At 47.0% G+C, this 14,951-nt stretch overlaps 1 protein-coding gene across 2 annotated transcripts in view; it reads left to right on the top strand.

Moving 5' to 3' along the window:
- Positions 1 to 8,924: 8,924 nt before the first annotated feature.
- Positions 8,925 to 14,951, top strand: part of DNAAF11 (dynein axonemal assembly factor 11) — a 97,454-nt gene continuing 91,427 nt past the window's right edge. For both annotated transcript variants that reach the window (XM_073679904.1, XM_073679903.1), the window contains exons 1-2: positions 8,925 to 9,016; positions 11,294 to 11,461. In XM_073679904.1, the coding sequence (XP_073536005.1) occupies positions 9,007 to 9,016; positions 11,294 to 11,461 (178 nt within the window). In that variant the 5' untranslated portion in view covers positions 8,925 to 9,006. The remainder of the gene's footprint in view (positions 9,017 to 11,293; positions 11,462 to 14,951) is intronic.

Below are 14,951 nucleotides of genomic sequence, written 5' to 3'. Positions count from 1 at the left end.
TCTATGCAGAGGGCAGGAGCTAGAGGAATACACAGACATTCTATGGAGAGGGGAGGAGCTAGAGGAATACACAGACATTCTATGGAGAGGGGAGGAGCTAGAGGAATACACGGACATTCTATGGAGAGTGGAGGAGCTAGAGGAATACACAGACATTCTATGGAGAGGGGAGGAGCTAGAGGAATACACGGACATTCTATGGAGAGTGGAGGAGCTAGAGGAATACACGGACATTCTATGGAGAGTGGAGGAGCTAGAGGAATACACAGACATTCTATGGAGAGGGCAGGAGCTAGAGGAATACACAGACATTCTATGCAGAGGGCAGGAGCTAGAGGAATACACAGACATTCTATGGAGAGGGGAGGAGCTAGAGGAATACACAGACATTCTATGCAGAGGGCAGGAGCTAGAGGAATACACAGACATTCTATGGAGAGGGGAGGAGCTAGAGGAATACACAGACATTCTATGGAGAGGGGAGGAGCTAGAGGAATACACGGACATTCTATGGAGAGTGGAGGAGCTAGAGGAATACACGGACATTCTATGGAGAGTGGAGGAGCTAGAGGAATACATGGACATTCTATGGAGAGGGGAGGAGCTAGAGAAATACACGGAGATTCTATGGAGAGGGGAGGGGCTAGAGGAATACACGGACATTCTATGGAGAGGGGAGGGGCTAGAGAAATACACGGAGATTCTATGGAGAGGGGAGGGGCTAGAGGAATACACAGACATTCTATGGAGAGGGGAGGAGCTGGAGGAATACATGGACATTCTATGGAGAGGGGAGGAGCTAGAGGAATACACAGACATTCTATGGAGAGGGGAGGAGCTAGAGGAATACACGGACATTCTATGGAGAGGGCAGGAGCTAGAGGAATACACGGACATTCTATGCAGAGGGCAGGAGCTAGAGGAATACACAGACATTCTATGGAGAGGGGAGGAGCTAGAGGAATACACGGACATTCTATGGAGAGTGGAGGAGCTAGAGGAATACACGGACATTCTATGGAGAGGGGAGGAGCTAGAGGAATACATGGACATTCTATGGAGAGGGGAGGAGCTAGAGGAATACACTGACATTCTATGGAGAGGGGAGGAGCTAGAGGAATACACGGACATTCTATGGAGAGGGGAGGAGCTAGAGGAATACATGGACATTCTATGGAGAGGGGAGGAGCTAGAGGAATACACTGACATTCTATGGAGAGGGGAGGAGCTAGAGGAATACACGGACATTCTATGGAGAGGGGAGGAGCTAGAGGAATACACAGACATTCTATGGAGAGGGGAGGAGCTAGAGGAATACACGGACATTCTATGCAGAGGGCATGAGCTAGAGGAATACACAGACATTCTATGGAGAGGGCAGGAGCTAGAGGAATACACAGACATTCTATGGAGAGGGGAGGAGCTAAAGGAATACACGGACATTCTATAGAGAGGGGAGGAGCTAAAGGAATACACGGACATTCTATAGAGAGGGGAGGAGCTAGAGGAATACACAGACATTCTATGCAGAGGGCAGGAGCTAGAGGAATACACAGACATTCTATGGAGAGGGGAGGAGCTAGAGGAATACACGGACATTCTATAGAGAGGGGAGGAGCTAGAGGAATACACAGACATTCTATAGAGAGGGGAGGAGCTAGAGGAATACACAGACATTCTATGGAGAGGGGAGGAGCTAGAGGAATACACGGACATTCTATAGAGAGGGGAGGAGCTAGAGGAATACACAGACATTCTATGGAGAGGGGAGGAGCTAGAGGAATACACGGACATTCTATAGAGAGGGGAGGAGCTAGAGGAATACACAGACATTCTATGGAGAGGGGAGGAGCTAGAGGAATACACGGACATTCTATGGAGAGGGGAGGGGCTAGAGAAATACACGGAGATTCTATGGAGAGGGGAGGGGCTAGAGGAATACACAGACATTCTATGGAGAGGGGAGGAGCTAGAGGAATACATGGACATTCTATGGAGAGGGGAGGAGCTAGAGGAATACACGGACATTCTATGGAGAGGGGAGGAGCTAGAAGAATACATGGACATTCTATGGAGAGGGGAGGAGCTAGAGGAATACACGGACATTCTATAGAGAGGGGAGGAGCTAGAGGAATACACAGACATTCTATGGAGAGGGGAGGAGCTAGAGGAATACACGGACATTCTATGGAGAGGGGAGGAGCTAGAGGAATACACGGACATTCTATGGAGAGGGGAGGAGCTAGAGGAATACACAGACATTCTATGGAGAGGGGAGGAGCTAGAGGAATACACAGACATTCTATGGAGAGGGGAGGAGCTAGAGGAATACACGGACATTCTATGGAGAGGGGAGGAGCTAGAGGAATACATGGACATTCTATAGAGATGGGAGGAGCTAGAGGCAGACACAGACATTCCGCTGCAAGTTCTCCATAGAACTTTATGAGCACTAGCCGCCATCTTTCTCAGTAATGGCAAGGTCTGTATTCACTGAAGACACATTTTACCTGTGAATTGAGAATTTTGAGAATGAATGAGGAGTCCAGGAGCAGAAAGAAGCAGATTTCTCTGATAAGATATATTACAAAGTTTCTTATTTTCATGTGTACTATGGATTTATAAAAAAAATAAAATTATAATTACTCTTAAAAGGCAGATATATAAAAATGGATGACAATACAGATGACAAATTGTCCGTTTTTACTGGATGAAAATTTACATTATTTTCTTTTTTTGTACGAGAATAAACTTAGCCTTATAAGAAGCAAAAACAGTAATAGACCCTAATGAAAAGTATAGCACATGTCCAGTATATGGGCCTCCAGCACCCAGAACCTGGGCCGCCATCAGGGCCGTACAGTCGATATTACTCTATGGGGTCCTGTGATCTCTGATAAAATATGGGGCTTGGACAGTGGAGCAGCAGAATAAAGCAGAGAGAGGGGCACAGGACAGCCGGGGTCCAGCTTACATTTGACATTTCAGAATTTTTTGCAATCGATGGCAAGGGGAGCAAGAGTCATAAGGGAGTCCCACAACGAGCTTTTTGATGTTGCAAAGTTTCTGCCCCATTAATTCAAATATGTTAATTTCATTTTTTTTTTTTAAATCTGCAACATCAAAAACTCACCAATTACTTATCGTGGGAACGTAGCCTTAGGGAATGTGCGCACGCATTAAGCATTTGGTGCAGAAATTTCTGCATTTCTTGGTTACGTTTTTGATGCATTTTTTACTTGTGTTTTTGGTGCAGATTTTCCCCCACTCATTAGTGTGATTTGACGTGCTGCAGAATTAAATCTGCCACTATTCTATTCACTGTCATATTGTTTTTTTTTTTTCTGAGTTACTCTTCAAATACCCACATTGGGTACTTCTGCCATAGTTATTTCCCCAATCTTCAGGGTACAAAATAAAAAGGCAAAAAGTTTTGGAGTAAGACAAAATATGCATTGTGTCACACCACTCCATCGACGGAAAAATAAAAGTTTGGCCAGGACATAATGGTACCTGGAGAATTGTGCTGCCAGGTCGATTTTGCTACACAATGAACACTGTAAAAACAGTTTGCTTTTTTTACCATTTTATTGCATTTGTATTTTTGCACAGATTTATTAAAGAGAAATATTTCAGACAGATGTTTGGTGCTTTCTTGGTTATTGTCTTCTTGATTCTTCTCCAATATTTTCTCAATGTGTCATCATAAATGTCAAAAATCACAGAAAATGCAGACGTCGTCACTAAGATCCTACGTTGATGATGTCCATTGTGTGATGAAGACAGGAGGCATCCATCATAAAATCGTCAGGTCAATAAGTAACATTGCAGCCATACTGCGGTGATGTCATCAGGATGAGGAATAAGGCGGGACTTGCATTATGACATCAGCGTCGACATTTTCCTAAAGCGGCTTCGCCTGGAAAAACTTGTTGGGTGCACAAAGCCTCACACTCGGATCAAAAACAGACGTCCTCTTTTTTTCTGTGGACATTTAGTCCTCAAAATCCTCCCCAAAAAACATGGATATATGAACAGCACCAGGCGATAATGTGCTCTATCCGTGAAAAACATGGAAATAACTAGTATTTGATAAACGGATGTCTGAATGAGGCCAAAGGGTGAGTTTTTTTTTTTTTTAGGAGTTTTTGAAGGAGATTCTAAGTGGAAACTCCAAAACGTACTCAAAAACTTGGAATTTCCACTCCTAAAACGTTTTTGAGATGGTCAAAACCTATGGGGGCAATTCATGGATTTTGCCACATTTCTGGTGTAAAAAGTTTTGAAAAGTTGCAATTTTTTTGTGCAACATCTATACACAGCGGGAGGCCGCATGGGGCCATCTATACACAGCGGGAGGCCGCACGTAGCCATCTATACACAGCGGGAGGCCGCATGTAGCCATCTATACACAGCGGGAGGCCACACGTAGCCATCTATACACAGCGGGAGGCCGCATGGGGCCATCTATACACAGCGGGAGGCCGCACGGCGCCATCTATACACAGCGGGAGGCCGCACGTAGCCATCTATACACAGCGGGAGGCCGCACGTAGCCATCTATACACAGCGGGAGGCCGCACGTAGCCATCTATACACAGCAGCAGGCCGTATGTAGCCATCTATACACAGCAGGAGGCCGCACAGCACCATCTATACACAGCAGGAGGCCACACATAGCCATCTATACACAGCAGGAGGCCGCCCAGCGCCATCTATACACAGCGGGAGGCCGCACGTAGCCATCTATACACAGCAGGAGGCCGCACGGCGCCATCTATACATAGCGGGAGGCCGCACAGCGCCATCTATACACAGCAGGGGGCCGCACAGCGCCATCTATACACAGCAGGAGGCCGTATGTAGCCATCTATACACAGCAGGAGGCCGCATGGGGCCATCTATACACAGCGGGAGGCCGCACGTAGCCATCTATACACAGCGGGAGGCCGCATGTAGCCATCTATACACAGCGGGAGGCCACACGTAGCCATCTATACACAGCGGGAGGCCGCATGGGGCCATCTATACACAGCGGGAGGCCGCACGGCGCCATCTATACACAGCGGGAGGCCGCACGTAGCCATCTATACACAGCGGGAGGCCGCACGTAGCCATCTATACACAGCAGGAGGCCGCACGTAGCCATCTATACACAGCAGCAGGCCGTATGTAGCCATCTATACACAGCAGGAGGCCGCACAGCACCATCTATACACAGCAGGAGGCCACACATAGCCATCTATACACAGCAGGAGGCCGCACAGCGCCATCTATACACAGCGGGAGGCCGCACGTAGCCATCTATACACAGCAGGAGGCCGCACGGCGCCATCTATACACAGCGGGAGGCCGCACAGCGCCATCTATACACAGCAGGGGGCCGCACAGCGCCATCTATACACAGCAGGAGGCCGTATGTAGCCATCTATACACAGCAGGAGGCCGCACAGCACCATCTATACACAGCAGGAGGCCACACATAGCCATCTATACACAGCAGGAGGCCGCACGGCGCCATCTATACACAGCGGGAGGCCGCACGTAGCCATCTATACACAGCAGGAGGCCGCACGTAGCCATCTATACACAGCAGGAGGCCGCACGTAGCCATCTATACACAGCAGGAGGCCGCACGGCGCCATCTATACACAGCGGGAGGCCGCATGTAGCCATCTATACACAGCGGGAGGCCGCACGTAGCCATCTATACACAGTGGGAGGCCGCACGTAGCCATCTATACACAGTGGGAGGCCGCAGTAGCCATCTATACACAGCAGGAGGCCGCATGTAGCCATCTATACACAGCAGGAGGCCGCACGGCGCCATCTATACACAGCGGGAGGCCGCACGCAGCCATCTATACACAGCAGGGGGCCGCACAACGCCATCTATACACAGCAGGAGGCCACACGTAGCCATCTATACACAGCAAAAGGCCGCACAGCGCCATCTATACACAGCAGGAGGCCACACATAGCCATCTATACACAGCGGGAGGCCGCACGTAACCATCTATACACAGCGGGAGGCCGTACGTAACCATCTATACACAGCAGGGGGCCGCACGGCGCCATCTATACACAGCAGGGGGCCACATGGCACCATCTATACACAGCGGGAGGCCGCATGGCGCCCCACAGATACAGCGGGAGGCCGCACGGCACCCCCCCAGAGACAGCGGGAGGCCGCACACAGTCACGCACACACACACAAACATATACAGACATATACAGTACAGACCAAAAGTTTGGACACACCTTCTCATTTAAAGATTTTTCTGTATTTTCATGACTATGAAAATTGTACATTCACACTGAAGGCATCAAAACTATGAATTAACACATGTGGAATTATATACTTAACAAAAAAGTTACTACTTTGAAGAACCTAGAATATAAGACATATTTTTTGTTAAGTATATAATTCCACATGTGTTAATTCATAGTTTTGATGCCTTCAGTGTGAATGTACAATTTTCATAGTCATGAAAATACAGAAAAATCTTTAAATGAGAAGGTGTGTCCAAACTTTTGGTCTGTACTGTACATACACGCATAAACACATTTGAAACACAAAAATACATATAAACAGACATCACACAATGATATCTGCCTGCACACACACACTCACTGAGCCTCGCACTCCATCCCGCCCCTTCATTCGGTGTGAAAAACGCTAGTCTTCATGAATCACTTCTGATTGGACAGTGTCCAGTTTGGAGCATTTTCCATCAGGAAACGCTTCAAAAAAGTTTCATTTTTCCCTCCAGGCGATTTTTTCAAAACCTGAAGTGGAAAAAAAAATGTTTAAAAGACTAAAGCTACGAACAGCAAAATGGTTTTACAATAGAAATGAGTACGACCAGACGTTCAAAATTTTTTTTTGCAGCAATTTTTGATGCAGTTTTTAAAGCAGAACCAATTAAAAAAACTCCTCAGAAAGCTCTGTGTGCACATGTCCTTACTCCATTACGACATCATGGTGATGTGCATTTATAGAAACACCGAGAAGCGGCTCCCACTTGGTGGAATTTTTTCTGGTGAAGTTATCTCCCGAAACTACTGATCCCCCATTTGCAACCCAAAGAGTGAAATGTGCAGCAAATCCGCCCTGCAGACTGCCCAATGTGGCGACTGCGGATTCCTCCGCGCTGAATCGGTCCCAGGTGTTTGGAAGCTTTGATTTTGCTCAGAAGATTTACCAACTTTTCCAGGAGGTCTCCCCATATTCTGGGGATGTTGGCATGTATGGATTTACAGTGCTTACCCCAAGGCCCTGTACACCTCTATAGCACCTGGCGAATCCAGACAAAGGCTGGGGCACACAACGCCTGGGGGGCACATGACACCTGGCTGGAGGGACACACGACGTCTGGGGGGGGGGGGGGTAAGACAACTGAGGGGAACATGATGCCTGGGGGGAGCACATGACGCCTGGGAGCCACAGAACACCTGAGGGCCACACAACGTTTTGGGGGGCAAATGACGCCTGGAGGGCACACAACGCTTGGGGGGCACACAACATCTGTGTGGCCACAAGTTGCCGAGGGGCACAAGACGCTTTGGGGGCGTAATGACGCCTGGGGGGCACACGACACCTGGGAGGGGGCACACGACACGAGTGGCCACAAGTCACCGGGGGGCACACAACACCTGGGGCCATGCAACACCTCGTGAGCACACGACACCTGGGGGGGATACGACGCCTGGGGGGGATACGACAACTGAGGGGCACACGACGCCCTGGGAGCACACAGCGCCTGGAGGGCACACGACACTTGGGGGCCATACGATATCTGGAGGGCACACGACGCCTTGGGGGGCACACAACACCTGCAGGACACACGATGCCTGGGGGGGCACACGACAACTGGTGGGTACACGACGCCTGGGGGGGCACACAACACCTGGGGCCATGCAACACCTCGTGAGCACACGACACCTGGGGGGGATACGACGCCTGGGGGGGATACGACAACTGAGGGGCACACGACGCCCTGGGAGCACACAGCGCCTGGAGGGCACACGACACTTGGGGGCCATACGATATCTGGAGGGCACACGACGCCTTGGGGGGCACACAACACCTGCAGGACACACGATGCCTGGGGGGGCACACGACAACTGGTGGGTACACGACGCCTGGGGGGGCACACAACACCGGGGGGCCACTCCACCTGGGCTTCTCTTTGCAGCATCTAGCGACCCCGTATGGCAGCTGTGCGCACTGCACGTATGACGCGGCCCCTTTGCTGTGTTATACAGCCGGCATCCACCCACTGGGATCTACAGCTGGCGCCAGTCTGCCGCAGTTTAACCTCTTGGATGCCGCTGTCGATCGCTGGAACGGGGGGAAGGTGTCTACATGGTTGCAGAGTGCCAATGGATTTTTCCTGGTCTCTGGGGGTCCTGTAGAAGGACCCCCCGTGTTTGCCATATGAAGATCAGCCTGGATCAGGTGAGAGCAATAAAAAATGTAATAAATAAATAAATAATAATAAAAAAAATCTCTTTGTAATCTATCTGTGCGTAACTGAACAAACAAATAAAATATCAGCATATTCATCTTGTACGGTGAATGCAAAAAAAAAAAAAAGAAATGGCAGAATTAATTTTTTTAAATAATTTCGCCTCTTGAAAAGTGAAAATAAGATGTAAAAACCCTGGAGGGACTCGAGAATGGTGAAAATAGAAAACCTGAGGTGAGATTTAGGTGAAATCCCAAATATAAAGGTGCAGGCCTGGCTATGGCAGCCCTCTAACCACTAACAGCACCTGAAACTGGAAATGTCGCAAAAGCCAGCGCTATTCAGTCACATCTCACTTTACTGCAGCGCGTGTACTCAGCGCCTTCTGCCGGAGCGTTGCAGTATATCAGCACATCGCGCTGCAATTTTTTTTGGTCCGTCTCTCCCGCCGTCCTCTGCTCGTTGCCATGGCTACAGAGCCGCTTCTGCCAGTACACACCGGAGCGGAGACGTCTCCATCCGTCCTCCCGCGGCCATGGTGCTCAGTGAGTGTCCTCATGTGTAATATGCATCTGTATATGTGTCGTGTCGCCTCACATGCGGGTGAACTACAACTTCTAGTAGTGGCATGCTGGGACTTGTAGTACCACAACCTGCAAAGCACAGCCTCTCCATTTATATCACTAGGAGGGTGTGGGGACATTGAAACCTCAGGGCCTCGAACCATTATTGCATTTTACTCTCTTTTTTTGCCTAATTTTTTTATTTTTTTTTTTGCCTTTTTTAATGTCCCTTTTTTTATGTATTATTTTTTTGTATCATCTTTGGAGCGTTTAGGCCGTGTGCACACGCTGCTGATCTGTGCCTCGCAGATTTGGTGCAGATTTATTTCTCATTCGCCGTTTTTGCAGCGTTTTTTTCGCCCATTGACTTTAATGAAATCAGTAAAAAAACGTTATAAAAATGATGGTGGATTTGCTGCGGATTTTAGGCGGCAGTGAATGCTATAGAAATAGTAATAGATATAGACAGAGAATTGCACAACCCCCCTGACATATGATAAATTTGCTCCCTGTGGAGCTTTTTATGATTAAATAAATGAAAAAATGACTTGGGGTCCCCCATCATTTTTGATGACCAGCCGAGATAAAGCAGACAGCTGCGGGCTTCTATTATCAGGCTGGGAAGGTGCCTGGTTATTGGGCTCTTCCCAGCCTAAAAATACCAGTCCACAGCTGCCCCAGAAGTGGAGCATCACATGAGATGTGCCAATTCTGGCGCTTAGCCTCAGCTCTTCCTGATGCCCTGGTGCGGTGGCATTAGGGGTAATGGTAGTTGGGGTTGATGTCAGCTGTCATCAAGCCCTGGGTTAGTAATGGAGAGGTGTCTATCACAGAGACACCCCCATTACTAACCCAGTCAAAAAAAGAAACCTTCCCCGACACTATCCCTCCTTGACCACTTTATTAAAAAAAAAAAGTTCTCACGAAGGTCCGACATAGTCCGGAGCGCAGAGTGACCAGGAAAGTCTGAAGAGTGATGACATCAGTAAGGTTCCTGGTCACTCTGCGCTCTGGACTACGTCGGACCTTCGTGAGAACTTTTTTTTTTTTTAGTAAGTTGGTGAATGAGGGAAAGTGTCGGGGAGTGTTTATTTCACTAAATTATTTTTGTGTGTGCATTTCTTTTTTTACTGGGTTAGTAATGGGGTTGTCTCTCTGATAGAGATCCCTCCATTTCTAACCCCAGGAGTTGATGGCAGCTGGGTTTTTGGACAATTCACAGTTAACATCAACCCCAAGCCCCATTATCCTGATTGCCAAAACACCAGGGCATCGGGAAGAGCGAAGGTGAAGCACCAGAATTGGATTATCTCATGTGACGTGCCACTTCTGGGGCGGCTGCGGGCTGGTATTTTTAGGTTGAGAAGGGCCCAATAACCAGGGACTTTCCCAGCCTGATGTCAGCTCTCAGCTGTCTGCTTTACCTTTGCTGGTTACCAAAAATAGGGGGGACCCCACATCATTTTTTTCCATTTATTTAATCATAAAAAGCTGTCCCATAAGGGAGCAATTTTATAATATGTTGGGGGGGTTGTGCAATTGAATGTGTGTATCTATATCTATTATCTATATTATTGATCTCTATAGCATTCAATGCTGTCCTAAAATGTGCTTATTGTCCGCTGTGTTTTTCCTGTCAAGAGATGCAGAAATGGTGCGGAAATTTCTGCATCCAAATGCTCAACGTGTGCACATAGCGTTAGGCTTTTTAGTTTAATTTATCATATCATTTTTATTGAAAAGTTTTACAAAATAAAATATAACATGCAGCCCAATCCAGGGCGATAAACTATTTAGGCTTTTTAATTTTTGTGGCCAATGCAACAATTGCAACTTTAAAAAAAAAAAAAAGTCACAAAATTTTTGTGCACTCAGGACCCCCAGGGTGATTTTATGTACTTGGCATTTTTGCCCAAGTTTTGTGACATTTTTAGCAGAACATGCGACTTTTTGTGCTGCTTCGATCCGCACTGTGTAGATTTGGCCTCTGCCGGTGCTGCAAACAGCTGATCAGTGGGGGGCGCCGTGTGTGGGACCACCACCGATCTGATGTTGATCACTTATCCTGAGGGTGCAATCAGACGGCAATATAAATCGGAGCGAGATGGCGTCGCACTGCACCCACTGGCCAGCGGCTCTCCTGACCCGAGGGGTGGATCTTTTATTAGCTCAGAGTCACTGATTGTGTCCTGATGTAGCAGAGCTGAGCAGCAGCCGACACTGAGGACTGAGCTCCTGTTTTTGTCGTTTTCTTCCCAGTCACAGAAGACCTGATCCGGAGACGAGCCGAACACAACAACTGCGAGATCTTCTCCTTGGAGGAAATTTCCCTTCACCAGCAAGATCTGGAGAGGATCGAGCACCTGGACAAATGGTGCCGAGAGCTGAAAATCCTCTACCTCCAGAACAACCTCATCCCCAGAATAGGTGTGTGGTTCTGTAGGACTACAAATTCCAGCATACCTTGCCTGTCTGGAGTCAGCCATGCTGTCTCACTCAGGGAAGCTGACGAGAAAATCCCTGTTTTCTTTTAACCGCCATCAATACTACTTTTACAGCAGGGTTATTGTCACCATTAACACTTGCAGATTGGTGGGGTCCCATTGGGTCGGACCCCTAGAATGCCCTGTGGTAGCGGAGCAGTGGCCATCACTCCATTCATTCTCTATGGGACAGCAGCGCTCATTTCTGGCAGTCCCATAGAGGATGTCTGGATCATAGACCACTATTATAACGAGGCATTTCATAGCCCCATTTTAGGGGTCTGACCACTGGGACCCCCACCCATCTGCAAGTTTTGGATAGATGAAAAGTTTTAGTATTGATAGCAGATAGTCTCGCAGGATCCTGGCCCAGCAGCCATGCCACATGTGAGCCCTGCAAACTGCCCCCCACCTGCCTTGGCGCCTTTCAAGGCCATCGCCGGTGTGATGCATTGATAACGTTACTCCAGGCCTACTGGTCAAAAGAGGTGGCGGAGATGATGGCAGGTAGGACACTATTCACACTGCTCTTGTCTGGTGGCCATGGACTACTAACCAGCATCCTGATAATCAATTTGCATCATCTCAAAGGGCACAGTCAGACAGCCGTATAAATGGGACCGCAATGCATGGACTGGCCGACGGCTCTCCCAACCCGAGCGTGACGGCTTCATGTATTTCTAAGCAGCTGTCACGCTCAGGTCAAGGGAGCCGCGGCCAGTCCATGCACTGCGGTCTGACCTTGGTCCGATTTATACGGCGGACAGACTGCGCCCTAAGAATAAAACTTTAATGCTCCTTTTTCTAGACCACTGCTTACTTTTTCGGGTTGGGGCGCTGTAGTATACTTGCTGGAATAGAGATCAGAGACAGCTCAAAAAATAAAGACCGCAGTGGTTTTGTAGTGTTCCTGCCTTTTGACAGCTCTATACACAGAGCTCATATGAGGACAGTGTATGTAAAGGAGGGAGGGATGCTGCTGGTGCCGCCTCTACTGATCCCAAATGATCGCAGGATAACAGGTCACATGATCGGCAGATAACAGGTCACATGACCTAGGTGCCTGGTTTATCTAGACCCATGAGAATTATCACTGCAGTTTAACCTACTTCCCTTAGGGAAGAAATAAGTAATAAAACTATAGATTATATATATATATATAAAAAAATCTATGCAACATAAATTCCCTAAGGAGTAAAAGCAAAAAAAATTCATGACCAAAAATATATAAGTAATAATAAAAAAAATAGTGTCTGTCTTTTATGGCCCCTAATACACTCACAGTAAGGTAGGTCATATATCAAAAGAAACATTGCACAAGGTAAAAGAAATGCATTTCCCTTCCTTAAAGTTTATGTTCTTTAATATATACAGTACAGACCAAAAGTTTGGACACACCTTCTCATTTAAAGATTTTTCTGTATTTTCATGACTTTGAAAATTGTACATTCACACTGATGGCATCAAAACTATGAATTAACACATGTGGAATTATATACTGAACAAAAAAGTGTGAAACAACTGAAAATATGTCTTATATTCTAGGTTCTTCAAAGTAGCCACCTTTTGCTTTGATGACGGCTTTGCACACTCTTGGCATTCTCTTGATGAGCTTCAAGAGGTAGTCACCGGAAATGGTTTTCACTTCACAGGTGTGCCCTGTCAGGTTTAATAAATGGGATTTCTTGCCTTATAAATGGGGTTGGGACCATCAGTTGTGTTGTGCAGAAGTCAGGTGGATACACAGCTGATAGTCCTACTGAATAGACTCTTAGAATTTGCATTATGGCAAGAAAAAAGCAGCTAAGTAAAGAAAAACGAGTGGCCATCATTACTTTAAGAAATGAAGGTCAGTCAGTCCGAAAAATTGGGAAAACTTTGAATGTGACCCCAAGTGCAGTCGCAAAAACCATCAAGCGCTACAAAGAAACTGGTTCACATGAGGACCGCCCCAGGAAAGGAAGACCAAGAGTCACCTCTGCTTCTGAGGATAAGTTTATCCGAGTCACCAGCCTCAGACATCGCAGGTTAACAGCAGCTCAGATTAGAGACCAGGTCAATGCCACACAGAGTTCTAACAGCAGACACATCTCTACAACAACTGTTAAGAGGAGACTTTGTGCAGCAGGCCTTCATGGTAAAATAGCTGCTAGGAAACCACTGCTAAGGACAGGCAACAAGCAGAAGAGACTTGTTTGGGCTAAAGAACACAAGGAATGGACATTAGACCAGTGGAAATCTGTGCTTTGGTCTGATGAGTCCAAATTTGAGATCTTTGGTTCCAACCACCGTGTCTTTGTGAGACGCAGAAAAGGTGAACGGATGGACTCTACATGCCTGGTTCCCACCGTGAAGCATGGAGGAGGAGGTGTGATGGTGTGGGGGTGCTTTGCTGGTGACACTGTTGGAGATTTATTCAAAATTGAAGACATACTGAACCAGCATGGCTACCACAGCATCTTGCAGCGGCATGCTATTCCATCCGGTTTGCGTTTAGTTGGACCATCATTTATTTTTCAACAGGACAATGACCCCAAACACACCTCCAGGCTGTGTAAGGGCTATTTGACCAAGACGGAGAGTGATGGGGTGCTACGCCAGATGACCTGGTCTCCACAGTCAACAGACCTGAACCCAATCGAGATGGTTTGGGGTGAGCTGGACCACAGACTGAAGGCAAAAGGGCCAACAAGTGCTAAGCATCTCTGGGAACTCCTTCAAGATTGTTGGAAGACCATTTCCGGTGACTACCTCTTGAAGCTCATCAAGAGAATGCCAAGAGTGTGCAAACCAGTCATCAAAGCAAAAGGTGGCTACTTTGAAGAACCTAGAATATAAGACATATTTTCAGTTGTTTCACACTTATTTGTTAAGTATATAATTCCACATGTGTTAATTCATAGTTTTGATGCCTTCAGTGTGAATGTACAATCTTCAAAGTCATGAAAATACAGAAAAATCTTTAAATGAGAAGGTGTGTCCAAACTTTTGGTCTGTACTGTATATATATATATATATATATATATATATATATATATATATATATATATATATATATATATATATAAATACACTGCTCTAAAAAGTAAAGGGAACACTTAAACAACAGAATATAACTCCAAGTAAATCAAACTTCTGTGAAATCAAACTGTCCACTTAGGAAGCAACACTGATTGACAATCAATTTCACATGCTGTTGTGCAAATGGAATAGACAATAGATGGAAATTATTGGCAATTATCAAGACACCCTCAATAAAGGAGTGGTTCTGCAGGTGGGGACCACAGACCACATCTCAGTACCAATGCTTTCTGGCTGATGCTTTGGTCACTTTTGAATGTTGGTTGTGCTTTCACACTCGTGGTAGCATGAGATGGACTCTACAACCCACAGAAGTTGCTCAGGTAGTGCAGCTCATCCAGGATGGCACATCA

This window comes from Phyllobates terribilis, unplaced genomic scaffold (assembly GCF_046119375.1).
Source record: "Phyllobates terribilis strain yellow unplaced genomic scaffold, ASM4611937v1 Scaffold_4__5_contigs__length_816908805, whole genome shotgun sequence".
Taxonomy (NCBI): Eukaryota; Metazoa; Chordata; class Amphibia; order Anura; family Dendrobatidae; genus Phyllobates; species Phyllobates terribilis.
Note: the sequence above shows the minus strand (reverse complement) of the source record. Positions and strands in the feature narration are given on the sequence as shown.